The sequence below is a fragment of the Ciconia boyciana genome, chromosome 13, assembly GCF_034638445.1.
Source record: "Ciconia boyciana chromosome 13, ASM3463844v1, whole genome shotgun sequence".
NCBI lineage: Eukaryota > Metazoa > Chordata > Aves > Ciconiiformes > Ciconiidae > Ciconia > Ciconia boyciana.
In genome coordinates this window covers 5,225,475-5,244,310 of record NC_132946.1, presented here as the reverse complement: position 1 = coordinate 5,244,310, position 18,836 = coordinate 5,225,475, and the positions used below count along the sequence as shown (strand labels likewise).

Sequence of the window (18,836 nt, the reverse complement as noted above, 5' to 3'; positions counted from 1 at the left end):
ACTTCTCTTTATAAAAAGGTATTTCTCTTATAAATGTGGTTGATAAAATCAAAAGATCAGTTTCAGTTTAAATCTCTTGAGAGAATTTAGAGCTCTCAAATTCTCTCGTACAATTTAAAATAAATTTTCACCTTAGAAGCCCACAGATTCCATCCATTTTGGCTTCCAAATAGTATATAGCTGCCAGAATAGAATTAATTAGTATTTCCTTTGAACCTTGGTGTGCACTAGAAGCACTCATTAGAAGTAAAAGGCTGGAAGTTGTGCAATAGCTGCCATGGATTTTTTAGTTTCTTTATCTAGTATATTGATATCCAATTTTAAGGCTCAAAAAACCCTCTGTTACTGATGCGGATATTCTTGTGACATGTGAACAGCTGTTATCAGACAATGATTTGCAGTAAACAGTTGTAGTAAACCAAGGAATACACTGAGATCTTTAAAAAGTCAGTATGGAGACTGCCTTTCAAAAATGAAACCTCAGGTCAGAATTGCACAGTAGTTTCTGAGTTTCGTGAAGTTGATACAAATACATTTTCACTGAATAGTGTTTATTGCTGCTTGCTAAGGTTATGTCAACACAGCAAATCGAATCCTTCGCTATTATGCCTTGTTTTAAAGAAAACTAGCATTTTTCTCAGGAATGACTCTTTCAAGACTTTCAACTTGCAATGAAAAATAGGATTAATTACCTTGGAACAAAGGCATATACCATTAGTCATGCAATGTGTGGCATTCTGCTTTTATACTCGTTACTTCTGACTTTCACTCAGATTCTTTTCCTCTTGTAATTTCTATTTGTTTGTTTTTTCATTTTGTTTGGTTTTTCATTTTTTTTTAATACTGGACATTCTGACAGGAATTCAGGAAAGCTGAAATTTCTTAATTTTTCAGAAGAATTCCAGGGTGCTCAGTGGAAACCGCATGCTGCTAAAGCCAAATAAACATTGTGTTTTGTACATTTAAGAAATACTGTGTGCATAATATAAACAAGACATTTACTGTAATCTATCTTAGCTATTTTTTCTCTGCCAACTATGCAAGCAAAGCAGCAAGGTAAAGGTCCCTCATCCATAGATTTAATCTTTCTTCAGTTCAAAGCTTTGTAAGTAAAAGCAACCATCTGTACAGGACAGCTGTTGAAATCCCTCTCTTACAAGCATTATATTGGTGCCAAAGTGAAGCTTCTTGCCCCAATATCATTGTGCCCTCATTAAAAATAAGCAGCCCAAACCCATTCTATGTTATCCTTGAAATCCATTAAATGATACGGTAATTCCTGTTACAACAATAGTCTTCTGTAGCGGTTCTTAATGTAGAGCCTCAGCGCATAGGGTTCATTGCATTTTCAGCCAGTGTATGTTTAATAAGGAGTTGGGCTTTTTTTTGTCATTTAAATAATTTTGTGAATATTGTTTTTATCAGTTAGGTCAACTAACCATGCATTCATTCAATCTATGGGCAAATCATAGAATTACACAATTCAAGCAATTGGTTTTTTGATCTCTGTAATATATTTGTTCTCTCTGTATAAATTTGAGTCTGGAAAAGAAGAAATCTAAGAAATTAAAATAGAAAAAAATATGTGCATAAGGGCTTGTATTTTCATGAAAGAATAGGCTTTCACTAAGAATGTGAAAAAACCTTGTCCAGGTATTATCAAAGAAAACAAACATAGAACATGAACAATGTTCATAACAGCAAAGAATTGTTTTTAATATAGTTGGCTGGTATTCATTTCAAAGGCACAAGAATAAGGTTCTGATGCATTTAGGAATTTCTAATGGAATTTTCTTTCAGTTGCGTAATGATGCAGATGATTTTTAAGTACCAAAGGGGGGGGGGGAAGCTAACACTATACATTTTATTTTCTCTTTTACAATGCTTTTCTTATGTCCTTTTCTGTAGTATTCTTGCCTTCTCAAGTATCTGTCTTTGAAATCAATTTCAGATGTCAGGAATAAAGTTAAAGATGTTGGCACTAGTTGTCACAGATCAGACTAGGATGTCTCATTAAACTGAGCAAAGAGAGAGTGCAAATCACCTTTAATTTTCAGATTGGTTGGTCTTTAGTGTTAAACTGAATGTGATTGATGCCTTGCAGAGTAATATATGATAATATTTGCTGAAACTTCTCTTAAATATTTGAAGGTATATTTCTGTGTCTACCTGGTATGAATGATTTTGGTTTCCTGTGTTCTCCTTTCTTGGCTGATGGCCTCTAAAAGTAAACTTTCAGAACAAATGTAGAACAAGTCAGGCATGCCCCTGTTGTGTTGATAATATCAACTTGACAAATGTATTCTGAATTTTGCCTGCAGCGATTAAAATGGAAAGCGAAGTCAGAAGTGTTTTATGGGAGGGTTTGGTTTTTTTTTTTTTATTGCTTGCACCAGCAAGTATTGTACTGATTTTGTCAAAGGAAAACCTAATTTTTATAAAGCACTTGCCCTATTGACTCCAAACGAGAACAATATATTTTAATCCATCATCATGTTATTTTTACTGCTTCATTGTTATATTTGCCATTATGGCACTTTTTCTGTTTACTTCTAAGCTGATATAAACTAAAGGCCAAAAGTCTAAACTAAATAAATATTATGCTAGTGCTAATTTAGGCTGACTGTTTATTAATAGAACTTGTTGTCTATACATAGTGAAGAGAAATAACAGAGGTTGCTGTTGAACTTTGCATACACAATTTTCATGATTTGGTTGCATATGCAGAGGAGAAGGTCAACTCTGGTCATGCTCTTTTGTCATGTATACAATTTTTATTAATTTTATTTATTTTTACAATAAATTGTATTTGAGGTATGTTGTCAATATGAAGTAGAAAGATAGAAATGATCAGCTTTTGCCAGATGCAATGGCAAGAAGCATGTGTAGAGAATGTCTTATGTAATTTATTGTATGTTACTTTAATTTAGAAAATATCATTTTTGTTGTGAGGCTGCTGGATTGACCTTTGTCCAATAAATGTTTCCCGTGACCATGGAAGGTGTTAATTTAATGTGTTTTCACATTAAAACGGTGTCAAAATAAGTACCTGTTGAGTATTGCTAAATAAAGAGAAAACCAACTCGTTTGCTTCTTAATGAGGCAGTAATAATGTGCTAACATTTCAGTCTATTTACTTTTAAGTCAGACAGGGTTTCTGGTTGAGCATGTATTTCAGAAGATCTACTCCATAAACGAGCCTTTTAAAATCTATGCTAGTAAAAGACATTTTCATAAACGACATCAATGAAAGCTCTGATTGTGAAAAATGAATGAATAGGAGTATTTACGTGATAACCCCTTAAAATAATAACTGTAGGGTATTTGGAATATACCACAGAAAGTTAAATGATACTGGGGCCAAACTGTTCTCCTATTTTTTGCAATTCAGACACTAATTCCTTCAAGAATTAGAAGAAGTACATCACATGCACTTTTTCCGTCTTTTTCTCTTATTCACACCACGATGGGAAGTAAAAGAATGGAAGTGCCCAGGAGGCTGCCCTCTAACTTTGCTTACTGGGATCCCTTTAATTGCGGCCGTGCCAGAGTATGTGCGTCCTGGCTCCAATTAGAACTTGCAAAATGAGGTTTGTTTGCAATAATGTATCAGAATATCGCTAAAGGATTACAGCTGTGTTCTGGTTCAGTGACCTCCTCCAAAATAGTTAATCTGTAAAAATCTGTGGCTTTGTCTGTTAAGCAAATAGCTACAGGCTTTGCTTTCTTTTGTAAATCCCCTTTTGATATATAAGAAACCATTTTCCAGGTATTTCTAGAGGACTCTATTTCTGTAATTTGTTTGTAGAAGTTTTTTCTGTTGTTAGAATCGGAACGTTTTTATATGCACTTCAGATAAATGATTTTATTGTAAAGCTTTAGGTTGGAAGAACAGGAAGTATACATTGATGTTTTTTAGTCCTTATCTAAATATGTGAGGAATTGCAGAGTCAGAAGAAGGAGAGCAGTAAGTATTATCTGTGAATCTTAAACCTCAAATAGCCCAGGCTGTTTTCCAGCTGGGTTGGCATTAAGTGTCTGGTGAAAGGTGAAACTAACTTTGTTGAGCCCATTACTTTTCTAAAACAAGTTAGTGCTCATGTTAGACAAAGAACAGCTCTTTGTTTAAAAATAACTTGAAGTTGCCAGTCCTTTCAGAGAATGTAATTATTTCCTCTGGGGAAAAAAAGAATAACATGCCTTATCTACTCAAGGAAAGTATTTAGGATGCCCTTTCCTGCTTTTTTTGTCCTGCAATAATCTGCTTTTTTTAGGAAGAACATTTCTGCTATCAACATTTTTCTCTGGTGGAGCCTGGTGAAAATAACATCAGTCTGTATTGTCCTGTGATGCGCTCCCAGTAAATATGTGTAATACGTCAACTATATTTGTCCCTTTCTCTGACGGAGTTTAATAAAGGAAATTATTTTGATTAATAGCTTTTAGATTTAACAAACAACACTGTTTTGGGTTATACATCCATCTGGTCCAGTTTCTAAATTGTCAGCTTGATGATATATGTGAATGTATACAGCAGAAACAGATGACTGGAGGGACTTGTGAAATCCTTCAGAGAATTAAGTCAGCAGATTGTTTCCCCCAGTGAGCAATCCTATAGAACTTGTAAACCTGCCCAGGGCTTACCTCTTACAGGATACAGGAGTCCTCATGAATCGAGGTTCAGGCTTATTCCATATTCCTCTTGAACATACATCTTCATTATTGTCAGGTTGTCTAGGTTCAAAGCGAAGAGTAGAGGTTTGCTCTTCATTTGTTTAACACAGCTAAGCAGGATTTAGCAAGACTATCTGTATTTATTTGATTAGGCTCCAGCAGAAATGATCAGGTGCTTGTGAGTTGGATTGCATGAGGGTAGGATTATGATATAGTATAATAAGTGTACCATGTAGGAGTGTGGTGGTTGTTTTCTTCTTTGACAACTTGTATATTATGCACTGGTGAGATGGGACTAAGCTTTATGTTGTATTGCTGCAAGTAAGTATTCTGTGTTATATCTGTTGGCCACTCACTCACAGATTCTTCCTGTCTTCTGACTCGCAGTTTGTAGTTGGACAGAAAGGTTACATACGCAGCATTCCCACATGTCACTTGGATAATATTTTCTCATCTCTTTAAGGTGACTGAGGGCTTGCACAAAATTCTACCAAACTTGCAAAACCAAGCTTTACCTAAAGCAGTTGATCCACTTTCTCTTTTAGACCCATACTCCCTTTAACAATTTAGAAGAATGATTTTTGTCAAGGGAAGTCTTTTGTCTGAGACAAAATACTCCAACTCTGAAGACAATCTCCTGACTTTTCTTGCAATAATTGGCAGTCTTATTAAAGGTATTACACTGTCCTCCAAGACATGCCTTATCTAGTAGACTAAGTGGTTTCTTTTTTTTTTTTTTTTTTCTTTAAAAATTTCAGTTAAATAGAATTTCATCTTTTTCCAACCAGGTTTGAGGGAAAGTTTATAAATGGTCTTTTTTCTTTGAATTAGACTCATCACTCTTTTTCAGTTATTCCTTTTTGTTAACTGTTTCATAAAGATGCTAACACGGCTAGCAGATGGAAGTTATTGCTTGTTGCTTCTCGTGACTATTGTCCAGAGTAATGGCACTAATGAAGGCGTCTACTTGGGCTTAATGTAATGTTGTGGTGATATACACAGAGGTGTCTTTTTATTTGCTAGTCAGATAAATTTTATTGAATATAATGATTACATGAATTACTTCCAAAGGATAACACTTCTTCAGGTCTACATTCCTTAACCTTTTGTAACTTTAAAAAGCTCCTCCTGATGATAATTTTTTATGTAAAAGGACTTATTTGTCTGTTCTGTGATTTGGACATAATATATTGGGTAATTAGTACTTCTGTCCTGAGAAATCTGTCCATACTGAAGAAAAACAATTTTCCCTTCTATTTCAGTATGTAATTATACATTCTGTATACATACACGCTTCTGATAATGGGTTTTAACCAATATTTTATTGATTTGCTGTTGTTACATACAGAGTAATAGCTTTCAGTTCTTTGGAATTTCCTAGTTTTAACATACTTAATATCTTTTTTGCAAATGGCACAAATAAATAATGAATGTTAATAACATTGTGACCTGTATATTCCTTCAAGATGTTCAGGTGCATTAGTACTAGCTCGTAGAATGATTTTTAACTGAGTGATTTCTTTTATTACTGTTCATAGTACACTGAAAGCAATCTTTGAAGTTGACTTATCATCAAAATTTTACTTGTACATCCATTAAAATTTTAAGCACATTAACTGTAGCATGTTTGCAAATAGTAAAGTAATTATCAACTCTGCTCTATTGTTTTTGATCACCTAGTAACATGTTTAGATAGAGGTACTGTGTGCTGAACACAGGAATGTGGTACTTCAGTAAAAATATATTTAAAGTTTGGGAGGTGCAATTCATTGCTCCTACATTCTATAGGATACATAGAGTTAATATAATAGTTCTGTACACAGAGCAATCTGCTTATGATAGCTTCAGGCCTTGGCATTAAAAGCAAAAAAAAAAACCCCACCACAAACCCAACCCCACCACAAACCCAACCCCTCCCCATCCCGTTCCCCCCCCCCAAAAAAAAAAACCCCAAACAAGTAAACAACAAACCAAAAAACCCAACCTCCCCCAAAACAAAACAAGAAGAAAACCTCTCAAACATTAATAAAGTTATGACATTATTTTCGAAACACTATTTAGGTTGCCTCTCTGCCTAACTGGGGTTTAACCCTGTCTGACTTACAAATAAATCTTTTATTTTTCCTTTACATATCCTTTTGATGTATGTCATCCATCAATGTTAGCAAGAACAGTAAATGCATTGATCTATTGCTACACTTGGCAAGTTAAATAACACTTTATGTAAGAAGTATTGATTTATAAAATCCAGTACATGTAATTAACATTAGAACTGTCAAACACTGAAAACAGTATTAACTTGCTGCTTATTTATAACCCAAAGAAAATTAAATAAAATATCCAGATTAATAAACTAACTCCTTTTTTTTTTCCTTCAGGTATGTCAAGCTGAGTTATGTTTTCAAGAACAGTGATATGTTTCTTCCAACTTCTGACAGGAAGAAATTATGTGTTTCATCAGTATTGTTGAAAATAATTCTATAGACTCTATATATGTGTATTATCCCTGAGGTGGTGAAAGAATTCCACTTGGATAGTTCTGAAATGGTTTAGCGTAAAAGATGCAGAAATAAGTGACAATATTAGAGAAAATTAAGGTAGCCGATTAGTGTCAGGTTTTCAGAGAGCCTTGGATCTGGCCCTTCATTAGTGCCTGCTCTTCCGCATGAAAGTATGCAAAGGTGTATCTGCCTGCTTGCACGTGCAGTGTATCATCCCGTTGTCTACACAAATTACGCAATGAGATACGTCGAGAGCTCTACAAGGATCACTTTGCACTTCTGTTACTGACTCAAGCACGAACCAGGTGCCTGTTCCAGAGTTTGCTTAAGATGATGGGAATATTTCAATTGAGTTCTGTGAACTTTGGACTGTGCTTTGATTGCATTTTTGTCCTAATTCAGCATCAGATAAGGTTACGAACAATTCTGTCTCTGTTCAGTATAGCGTATGATCGTGTGCTTATCACCCTTGAATTCAGTAGCACCATTGAGATCCTTCGAATTGACTTTGTTGAGGCAGGCCTTATCCAATTTATAAACATATTTACATTTTTCAAGTTTAAAGGGCAAAAAAAGAAAATTACAAGTTACATGTAAACAAAATAACAATGGCAGTAAGGAGTGGGTGTTGTTTTTTAACAAAGGTTTCTGCATGAATCATTTCCCCTTAAGTCCCCTTCATCAACAGAGATGTGTGTTTATATCTTTTGTGGATATTTATAGCTGTTTTGTTATTTAGAAATAATTCTCTCCTTGAAATAATAAATAGGTGGCATTACATGCCTTTCAAGTCTGGCAGTGCCTTTGCTGTGCCATTGTTTCCTCCTGCTGCACTCATGTTTCTGTTCTGGTACTTCCAGATACTCATCAGCTGTTCACCTTTTTGATTTAATTTTTCTTCTACAAAATAACCAACTGAGAATGCCTCTTATACCAAGGGCAAACATGGTGGAAAGCACATTCATGTTTTTGTCTTTTCTGTTCTGTTAAATGTTGTGTAGGGCTTCATCCTGCCTTCATCCTGGTGTCAGCTGGAATATTTAGTGGATATATATCTCGATGGATAGATATCAGTGTGATCAGACTGGCTCTACAGTGGTTGGAGGTTGTAGATTATGTAGTCGGAACAGTAGCTTCCTTTACAGTTAAGATAATGAAGGAAATCCTGCTGGATTTGGATTCTGTTTCTGTAAGGCAGTTTTGCCTTCCACCTGCTGTGTGCCGAGATTTAAACAGTAACAACTTATTTCCTTGAGAGGTCTGCAAGTCTCTGTAAACATCACTAGATATGACGAGAATACAAAAGGCATGAAGGTTATGCTTTGATACCACATTCAGCCTAGAGACGTTGTAGGTTTCTTTGGAGGTTTTGGTTTGGTTTTGATAGTTAATGGGTTCTCTTTTATTTGCCTGCTTTGTATGCTATCATGCCTTTTTCTCTCAGTATATTTGTAAGTTTCTCTAGGATATCCTCATGAATATTTCCAAAAATAATTCTGCAGCCTTTTTTGAGGATGAACTACACTAAACATAACTTAAGAACACCATCTATAGCTTCTTGATTTTTAATCTTCCAGCAGATATTCCATGAATTAATGAAACTATGAATTGTGATTGCCTTCTGCTATACAACAAGCCAATTTTTTTTGCCCTGACTCAACTGAAGTATTACAGGAGGTCAGAAAGTGAAACTAAAACATGAGGTGTGGAAATTAAATGGGAAAAGGAAACCTTAGTGGGACTTTAGGTGAATACATCAGGAGCTGCTTGAGGCTCAGTTAAAATTATATCAGCTATTTTTTTTCTCTCCTTGGCTGGTCTGTTAAAGAAATCAATTTTAAGAAAAGAATGATGCAATTGCATGTGGGAAAATCTTTCTCAGTGTATTTGAGGATAACCAAGATATTTTTATGTTGAATTTTAAATGGAGTGATGTTACCGACCACTGTCCTTTTTTCTGTCAGAATCCAGGTCCTGTAAAAACACTTTTGTGCTTCTGTGGGCCCTCCTCCTTTCAGTTCGGTTTTGAGTGTTTCTAATAAAACTCAAGAATTTTTTTGTCAACAGGGAATTCTTCTTCAAGAAGTAATCCTGATTGAGAGGATAGTCTTTAAACAGATGACAGAGTGTTAGGGAGTACATTTTATGAATGCAAAGAACAGGTTATGTTTAAGGACTCTTAAGCAACCGGTGATACTAAGATTTTCTTTTTTATCATTAAAAAACTGCTCGAGCTTTTTTCTGTTGTCTTGTCTCAGCATAACATGCAAATATATTTTTGTGGTTCATCTAAAGCTGTTTGTAGGGAAAAATGGAAGAAGGGTAAGAGATATAACAGGAAATGTTTGTGCCTTAAAACAAGGTAGAAAGGCTGGTAATATTAAAACAGGTTGTCCTCTAGCAAGCTATTTTGTGGTGTGTGTCTTACAATTGTAGAAATTTCTAAGGGAATGAATGGTGATGTTTGTTCTTTTAAACAATACTATGTATTAGTCAAGATTTGGGAAAAATATTTGATCTGTTTGCATCAAGAAATGAGGAGCTTAGAAGCAAAATGGAATCTGCAGTGCCATTTAGGTGATTCTGAAATAGAGAACTGATGCTTCAATTAAAAAAAAAAAAGAAAAACGAATTTTAAATTAAATCTACTTAACTATCAGTGTGAAACACTCATTCTTGCTACTTGGGACTCCTATTCTGTTGAATTGTTGAAAGCTAATCCTAACTATACATTACAGAATGTTTAGTTTTCCTCTTGGCACAGTGTGCAACAGGTATGCAATCTTAAGTTCAATATTTCTTCCATCCAAATCAAATATATGATTGGCAATTACCCAATAACTAACTTGCCAATTAGTTACTTGACCTATTCAAGGCGAAAAAAGTTACCCATTGAAATCTTGTCTCCCAGTGACTGTGCATTTAAAAGAAATAAATGTCACTTATTCTAGAAATATGTAGGTTTCCTCACAGAACTTGCTGAGTCCTAAAACAATTTAATTCCATCCTCAATTAAACCTTTAAAAGCACTATCCATCAACCTCAGCTGATACTGTATTTGCATTTAGAGATCATAGTAGAGGTATCCAACAAGCAGGTTATCTTTCTTATCTATAGGAGGACAAAAATGGGTAGTGTGGGCTCATTTACTTGACTTATGAAATTGAAGAAGAAAGACTGATTTAAATACGGTTGCTTCAGTATTATTCCAATATAAAATCAGGTATCATCTTTGATGAAAGTTCAGGAAATCCACTTTAAGGGAATGCTTTATACCATTGTGTGAAAATTCTTAACTATGGCAGTATATTTGAAAAATAACCTGATATTTTAATGAAATATTCCCTATGATGCATCAGTCCTTTCAAATACAGGCTTAGAATGAGGTAGTAAAATGCAATTTAAATTTAATTGTTGTACTTGGTGATTTATGTCACACTTCCAACCAAGAAAATTTGAATCTCAAATATCCAATATTTTGGGTAGAATAGCCTTCCTGCAAATCAATACAGTTAAAGTGACTGAATGCTCTAATGTATGTTTGACATTGTTGACAGTTTATGAATAGATCATATACTAACTTTCACAGCATCTCACCAATGCATTTTAGAAGGTTTGAATTCAAAAGAAGATTGATTCAAATATATCTCAGTTCAGTCTGACTTCCTGGTACATTTCCTAAGATTTACTATGTAATAATTCCAAATTCTTATGCCACATAAGCTATTGAAGTTCATTTCCACAAGAGAATACAACTTGCATCCAGAGCTAGTACATGTATGCATGCGTATCAGGAGCTAAGATAGTAAGATTAAAAGGTCTTTTTGAAAAGGAAAAAGAGAAAATTCTTTTCCATATCCAAGTAGGGAATAAGAAGAAAATGCTCCTGGATTCCCCAGAAGGTTGCAGTTATCATCTGTCAGTCAGTACAGAGCAGTGCGTACTCAACTGTGTGTGCTCTGAAGCATCAGCTTGTGAATGTCACAGCTGAACTTTAATCTGTTCTTGATGGGATTCTGCTGTTCATAGTTGTACCTACTTTCTTTGGATTACTGAAAAGATTCTTCCTGTCTTTAGTTTGGGTTTCCTGACTCTAGCTTCCTTTTTAATTTAACTATACTTTTGTGTTATGGATTCAATCCCCTAGATGGATCTTTTAAAAGACTCTTTTTATGGCAGTTATCATTAACCTACCTGAGGATGGCTCACATCCCTTTTCCTTGCAAACAACGAGAGCAAAAGCATTTCTATATTGTTGCTCTTGCCCTGGGCAGATCAATTTATTTATCTAGTCTCATTTTCCTGGAAAATTCCTCAGATATATTTTGTTCTTTATTTTTCTGTGTCGGTTGATTGTAGCTTTAGACATACACATGAAGAAAGGGTGATGTGCATCATGCTTTGACTAGGGACTAATAAGGTAAAATCAATATAGGTGTGGTTTTTAATAAACCAATTGTGGTTTTGTTTGGGTTTATTGAAAAGCGTAGCTCAGTCAAAAATTTATTTTCAATATCATATCTGTTGGGTGAACTGAGCGATGGAAAGACAGCTGCTCAAATGGGATTTGTTAGTGATTGAGCTGTATTTGCTCTGGCTTGCTGATTTATGAACAAGTTAAACTACTTTTAATATTCAATATTGGCTCACTTCAAAATGACTTTAAAGTAGAGCTATATAACAAAGACAAATAACAATGGCAGTGGGGAGCTCTTAACCTGTTCTCTGCACTCACTACGTTATTATTCCTCTGAGTGTGTTCAGGACTACAGTAACTGATTTTCTCGAGATGTGAGCACATGATCTTACCTGGAACTGTCGGTATCTGACATTTCTGGAGAAAAAAATGCCGAGATTTTAACAGTGTAGTTGCAGTGTTTTTTGCTGATGAAAGTGATGTGGTACTTCTCTGGAGTATGGTAACTTTCCTTTTCTCAGTAAGATAGAGGTGTTCAAGATCAAATTGCATCTTTAATTAAAATATATGAATTCCTGAGGGATAGCACTGCAAGACTGCTTCAAGATCTTGTAGCACCCTGTAGTAACTGAAAGATCTACTTAATCTGACTTTGGTTTATGTATTTTACAAATGTAAGCTGTTAGAGGGCTAAGAATCACTAGCCAGACTTCATTAATGTGTTTATTAGAGGGTATGTTTGAGGTCCCTGAGATTGTACTCTCCTCAGTTTCTGAAGTCATGTTCACTCACTCTATCCTTATGAGATTAGGATCCCTTGGTTAACTAATGAGTAGCAACTCTTGGCACTTTTGTTTTCACTCCATTCAGTACAAAGCTGTACAGTCAGACTGCCTTCTCCTCTTACAGAGTGTATTTGTAAGTTTGTGCCTGAACATAATTTTCAGGGAGAACAGAGTATGACCAAGCTCTTAGCTTTTCTGTGATACATCCCGTCTGCTACAGCTGGGGAGAAGCCCAAAGTAGATAACAATTGCATACAGCACCATTTTTGTATTTAAATGTCCACATTAATCCAAACAAAAGTGTATGGGCATTGTTGAATTATATCCTGAAACTACATTTTGAGATAAAATCCATCTAAGCTTTGCATGTACCAAATAAAGAAAATAGATGGGCTGACCTCGCAGTATAATGGAACTCTTGCAGTTTAATGATGCACAAAAGCAAGGCAGATGTGTTTTGGAGCAAATTTCCAGATAATTTTGGCATATTCAATCCTATTTTTTCTTGAGATTTACATAAAAATAAATCTGCACCATTCTTTTAAGGATACTACTCAGGATGTTAGTGAGTTTGGTAAGCAGACTTAATGAAAATTTGTAGAAGCTGTATATATGTGCCAACAGACTGGCACCTTATCCTTTCACTCCTCCTTGCAACTCAGATTTTTTTAATAATTATTTTTATTTTTAAATCAGCGTAGCTGAAGAGCCAGAGAGACTGGAAGTATTAACACATTTAGCATTTAAAAGAAAGCAACGGTGTATAGCATGAATGTTTGCTTTTTCTTCTTTTTTTTTTTTTTTTGTAGGCAGAAAACTATTTTAGCTAAGAATATTAATTCCAGTATTTTATTATTCCTGTTTCTAGGACTCAGAAAGGCTTTTTATTAGCTTTTTGCTCTGTCCTTCAAGGGAATAAAAACTGAGATGCTCTCATGGCTTCTAAACCCTTGATTGGCCAAGGTTAGCCCTGTGGTGAGCCCTTCCTGTATTTACTTAATAAAGTGCAAGTATCTCATACCTATTAAATGCCCCCCTTGTATCTTCCATCCCTTAGCCAGTTATTCCTTTCCTACAATTGTCTTTCTGAGATGGCTTTCATTTTTCCTGCCAGTTTTCCTGTTTCCCTGGGATGCTCTGTAACAACCAAACTTGTCCTTGGAGGTCCAGTTTAAAATTTTGCTTTCCATTACAGCTTAAAGATTTAAAGCTTAGGGTGCAGCACCGTTTTGGTCGTGTGTCTGAGGTGTGAGTAGCACTGTGCCGCAGAAATGCCAAAGTCATCAAAGCTTTACTGCTACCTCTCTTCATGGAATCTTTGCTGAGTATTTTATTTTAATTTCTGCTTTCAGTGAGTATTTAGTGAGCTCTGATTACATAATTGAATTTGATAAACTGATGGTATGTGATTGATGAGAAAATCAGGAAAAAAAGATTAGAAGATAAAAGTACTTCAAGGGTTTAACTAAATCTTCCAGAGAGCTGGGGTAATTTATAAAGCATGCTATACTCTTTACAAAAATATTCCCATAGGTCTATTAAATTTTAGCTTCTACCAGAATTGGATTGAATTTTGAGAATCATTTTCATGTAATACCAGCTTGATTGTGATACTTTAAATGGGAGATAGCTCTGAGTGGGTTTGGAATATTTGAGTAGGAAATGTAGGGCTGAATGACAGACTTGTGGGCAGCAGTCTTTGTCTTTCAAATAAATCATTTTTTCTTGGAAAGGCATAAGTTAGAAGGAGTAAGTGGATAATTCAGAGTGAAATAATGAAGGAGGTTATGCTGCTTGAGTCTTTAAATCACTGAAAAACAGGATCAACAAATTACTCAGGTAGAGGTTTATAGTGCAGATACCAGTTTCCTTGTGATCTCCATGAATGGCTCAACTTTCTTCAGGGAGGAATAGTTTAACAGGCTCATTTCATGAGCCTCTATATACTAGCAGGTAAATGTCATTGTTTTCAGGGGACTCGGCACTAATAATTTCAGTTTACCAGTTGGACTCTGTAATGACCCCTTCCCCTAAATACCAGCACAACTCCCTGCCACTGCCTTTTCATCTCCAGAGGAAGCCTGACACCTTTAATCTTGCAAAGGTAGAATGTCTGTCTCATAACTCTTTTGGGAGACTCCCCAAAATATATGTGAAGCCTCTGAAAGGATTTAACATTTCCTCACTTGTTTAGAAGTGTATTTGTTAAAAATTGCTTTGCTCTGGGTAAAATAACTGTATTTCACACTAACATTGTCTAACTCTGACTTAAATTTTTCTTTGTAAAGTTTTAAAATATTGGTTGGTTTTACTAGTTAGGAGAAAATGGGAATTGAGATAAGACGCCTTCACAATATTTGCAGTCATTAAAACAAAAAAAGGAAGCTTTGCAGAATATAATCTCAGTCATGTAATAGAGTGGAGAAGTGCAAAAAAAATCTTTGGTTTGCCTGAGACTATCTGCTAGTTTGGAACTGTTCCTATTTTCTCATACGTTGAACTGTCATAGCTTCCTGTATATCCAATTTAAAGAAAATATTACTGATCTGCACCAGCCATTAATCAATTTGTTTGAAAAACAAATTATTTAAAATGTTACAAATCAGAAAAGGGCCTTACCTCAAAATACATTTTTTAATTCAGTTTGTTAGGTCAGATTTTGTGTAGTAGTTTATAAGAATTGCCGTAAGATGATGTGCTTTTTTTTTTTCTGCAGAAATAACTGTATCTTTCTGAAGTTAAATTCTAAAAACTAGGGAGATTATTTGTCAATACAAATAATCAAATATGTATGCAGCTGATGTTCAACTTTATAGCCAACTGTAGCAAATGGTTTGGCAACAGTCAACCTGTGACTCCTTGAGCACAGTCAGCTGAAGCGCAGCTGCTGCCCTGGGGCTGTACGCTTAGGCTGATAATGAAGCTGTGCTGCCATGTGGTCTGCTAAGGAGTAAAAATTCCCTGATAAGAGGCAAAGCAAAAGATAAGGGCTTAGAGAGGTTGACATCACCAGGCCAAGCTGCATACCCACTGCTGTCCCAACCTTCGGGGGAGCACCAGGGCACCTTGAAACCCACTGTGACCCCTTAGCTTGAGCTCCTTCTTCCCTAATGTGTGTGGTTGCTGTCTTGCGGCTATCAACTATTAAAGATTATAGTATGTGACCTATGGATTCAAAAATTTCACACAGCCTTGAAAAGTACATGAGATCACTTCCCCATAAACTGTAAAAGATAGCTTAAACTCTTTAAATGACATCGTGGTTTAGCCCCAGCCAGCAACGAAGCCCCACCCAGCCGCTCGCTCACTCCCCCCCCCGGTGGGATGACGGAGAGAATCAGAAGGGTAAAAGTGAGAAAACTCGTGGGTTGAGATAAAGACAGTTTAATAGGCAAAGCAAAAGCCATGCAAACAAGCAAAGCAAAACAAGGAATTCATTCACTCCTTCCCATAGGCAGGCAGGTGTTCAGCCATCTCCAGGAAAGCAGGGCTCCATCCCGCGTAATGGTTACTTGGGAAGACGAACACCATCACTCCGAACATCCCCCCCTTCCTTCTTCCCCCAGCTTTATATGCTGAGCATGACGCCCTATGGTCTGGAATAGCCCTTTGGTCAGTTGGGGTCAGCTGTCCCGGCTGTGCCCCCTCCCAACTCCTTGTGCACCTGGCAGAGCATGGGAAGCCGAAAAGTCCTTGGTTTAGTATAAGCACTACTTAGCAACAACTAAAACATCTCTGTATTATCAACACTGTTTTCAGCACAAATCCAAAACTTAACCACATACTAGCTACTATAAAGAAAATTAACTTTATCCCAGCCAAAACCAACACAATTTTCTTTCCATTTCTGATGTCATATGGTGTGGGATATCCCTTTGGGCAGTTGGGGTCAGCTGTCCCAGCCATGTCCCCTCCCAACTCCTTGTGCACCCCCAGCCTCCTCGCTGGTGGGGTGGGGTGAGGAGCAGAACAGGCCTTGACTCTGCGTAAGCACTGCTCAGCAGGAACATTATCAAAGTTCCTGTGATATCAATGTTTATCTCCCTGTGTTATCAACACTGTTTTCAGCACAAATCTGAAACACAGCCCCATACTAGCTGCTATGGAAAAAAGTAACTCTATCTAAAACCTAACTCCCAGCCAAAACCAGCAAAAATAGCAAGTATAAAAATACCTGAGCTTAATCTAAAATAAGTTTTAAAAGAAAGATTAGCAGTTTAACTGAACAGTTAGTTGCAAACATTTGTGGGGTTTTGTTTGTTTGTTTGTTTGTTTGGGGTTTTTTTTGTTGTTGTTGTTTGGTTGGGTTTTGTTTGTTTTTTGTATTTTATGTATAAAATACACACACACACACTGCACTCCTAAACAGCAGAGCATGGTAATATCTACCTATTAAATATTATTCCATGTTTTCTATTAAATCTCTGACTTTGAATGTAACTTGTGTATTTTTTATATATACATAAACGTCTTAATTTTGATTATAGAAGGTATTTGTAAACTTCTAAGATTAAATCTGTAGTCCTACATAGTTACAACTAGAAATTTGATGCATAAAGTGTGAAAACCTTCATCTTCCAGAGGTGACAAGGGGTGGGTCTCCAGCAGGTGTAGACTTGTAATAAATCTGCATATGAGTGGAGCTTTGGCAATTTACCAGTCAAGAATTTTGCTGTTTGGAGTATTTTGGGCACTTGTGATCCACGGGAGAACAAGAGTTTGAGACTACATGTGACCTTTGAACATTACTGAAGTACCGTAATTCAAAATCTGTTAGTGGTTTCAGGTAATACAATTTAACACATTTTGGTTGGCAATAATGTTGAAAAACACATTAATCTTGCAATTTTGTGAGGTGTTTTTTACCTAAACTTTTTTTCTATCAAAATTCTTCATTTACCCCGACACTTCTCCTGCTGTGATAATAATTTCTATTCAAGATTACTCTTCTGGTTTCTATTCAAGAAATAAAAAACCCCTTTGAGTGGATTTAATCCTTACAGAGAAGAGGGGGGAAAAAAAAGCCAGTAGGGCTGTTCACTGCCTGCCACAGTAGACAATGCTGAAATTCTCATATGTATAAATAGTAAACATGGACAAAAGCTTGTCTGAGTGGGCACTTTTAAGTAAGTCCCGAGGACTAAGGTTATCAAGATCTTGCTAATTCTGCCTCTAAAGATAAAGCTTAGTTATGAATATAACAGTGTAAGCCTTAACTACTGAATCATGTTGTCTCTTGTTTTACAACGGCCATTTTGAGAAGAAACGAGCTAAATATCGGTGGCTTATACTATACCTGCTTAAATAGTTTACAAAACCATTTCCTCTCTATTTCAGATGATGTTGCACCATACTTCAAGACTGAACCAGGCTTGCCCCAGATACACTTGGAAGGAAATCGACTCGTACTCACGTGCCTTGCGGAAGGCAGCTGGCCCTTGGAATTTAAGTGGTTACGCAACGACAGTGAAATAACTGCCTACTCCAGTGAATATAGGTAAAGAAAAGCCATATAATAGCCTGCTCTAAGTGTAATTGCAAAAAACCCCCCAAACAAACACCCCTCCCCCCAAATTCCCAATACCTCAAAGCAGCTTTGTAGATACTGATACATTGACAATGTTTTTTATCGTTAAAGAAGACGACTGGTTTTTGTAAACAAATAAGACCTCTAGGAGAGAATCTCCTTTGCTAAAAATGATATTTCACACTTCAAAAGAAGGGTCCTAACATAGAATTTTTAAGTACCAAAAATGCTTTTTGCTGGAGATGTAACCTTACGTGTATTTGTAATAAATAGCAGGCATATTCCTTAGCTAAATGTTACATATGATGTGCTACTCATCCTTGAACAAAGCTAAGCTCAGTGGGACTATTCTTTTCAATAAGATCTAGAAGAATGTGGTCTGTCTTAAATTGCATATGAAACTTTCGATTTCACTGCTGAGAAGGCAAAAATTAATTTTATAGTTTAACAAACTGTTCTTCTATGATTATGCACTTTGCTCCCAGGACCTCACTGACTCCTTCCCCACTCCGCAAGACATCCCATCAAGCAAGAGAAAACCCATACTGTGGCTAACCAGAGCTACAGTTCTGCTGATGGGCAGCAGATGGCTGGCCAAATATCAAAGTGTAAAACAGCCAAGTTTTGTCTGCTTTTCTTTAATGGGAGCATTAACTGGGTCTCCCCTATGCAATTGGCAATTTCTATAACCTTATAGAAATTTAGTTGTTATGCAACTTATTTGTTGCTTTCAAATTTTGTTGAAATTGCCTAGTGAATTCAGATGTTATAAGGGGTGGGTATGTGACAGACGGAGCCCTTGTATAACACTTGAATCTTTAGCAAACCAAGCTAAATACTGCACTTTTGTAATTACATTGCTTAAGGTAGGGAAATGTTGTGCTCCATCACTATAGACAGAAATTACAGTATAGATTAGCATAAAAATGCAG

The 18,836-nt window shown here is 36.0% G+C and overlaps 1 protein-coding gene across 4 annotated transcripts in view; it reads left to right on the top strand.

Moving 5' to 3' along the window:
* The window catches only part of SDK1 (sidekick cell adhesion molecule 1), a 427,429-nt gene that overhangs the window by 108,500 nt on the left and 300,093 nt on the right, over positions 1-18,836 (top strand). For all 4 annotated transcript variants that reach the window (XM_072878276.1, XM_072878277.1, XM_072878278.1 and 1 more), the window contains one exon: positions 17,715-17,874. In XM_072878276.1, coding sequence (XP_072734377.1) covers positions 17,715-17,874 — 160 coding nt within the window. The remainder of the gene's footprint in view (positions 1-17,714; positions 17,875-18,836) is intronic.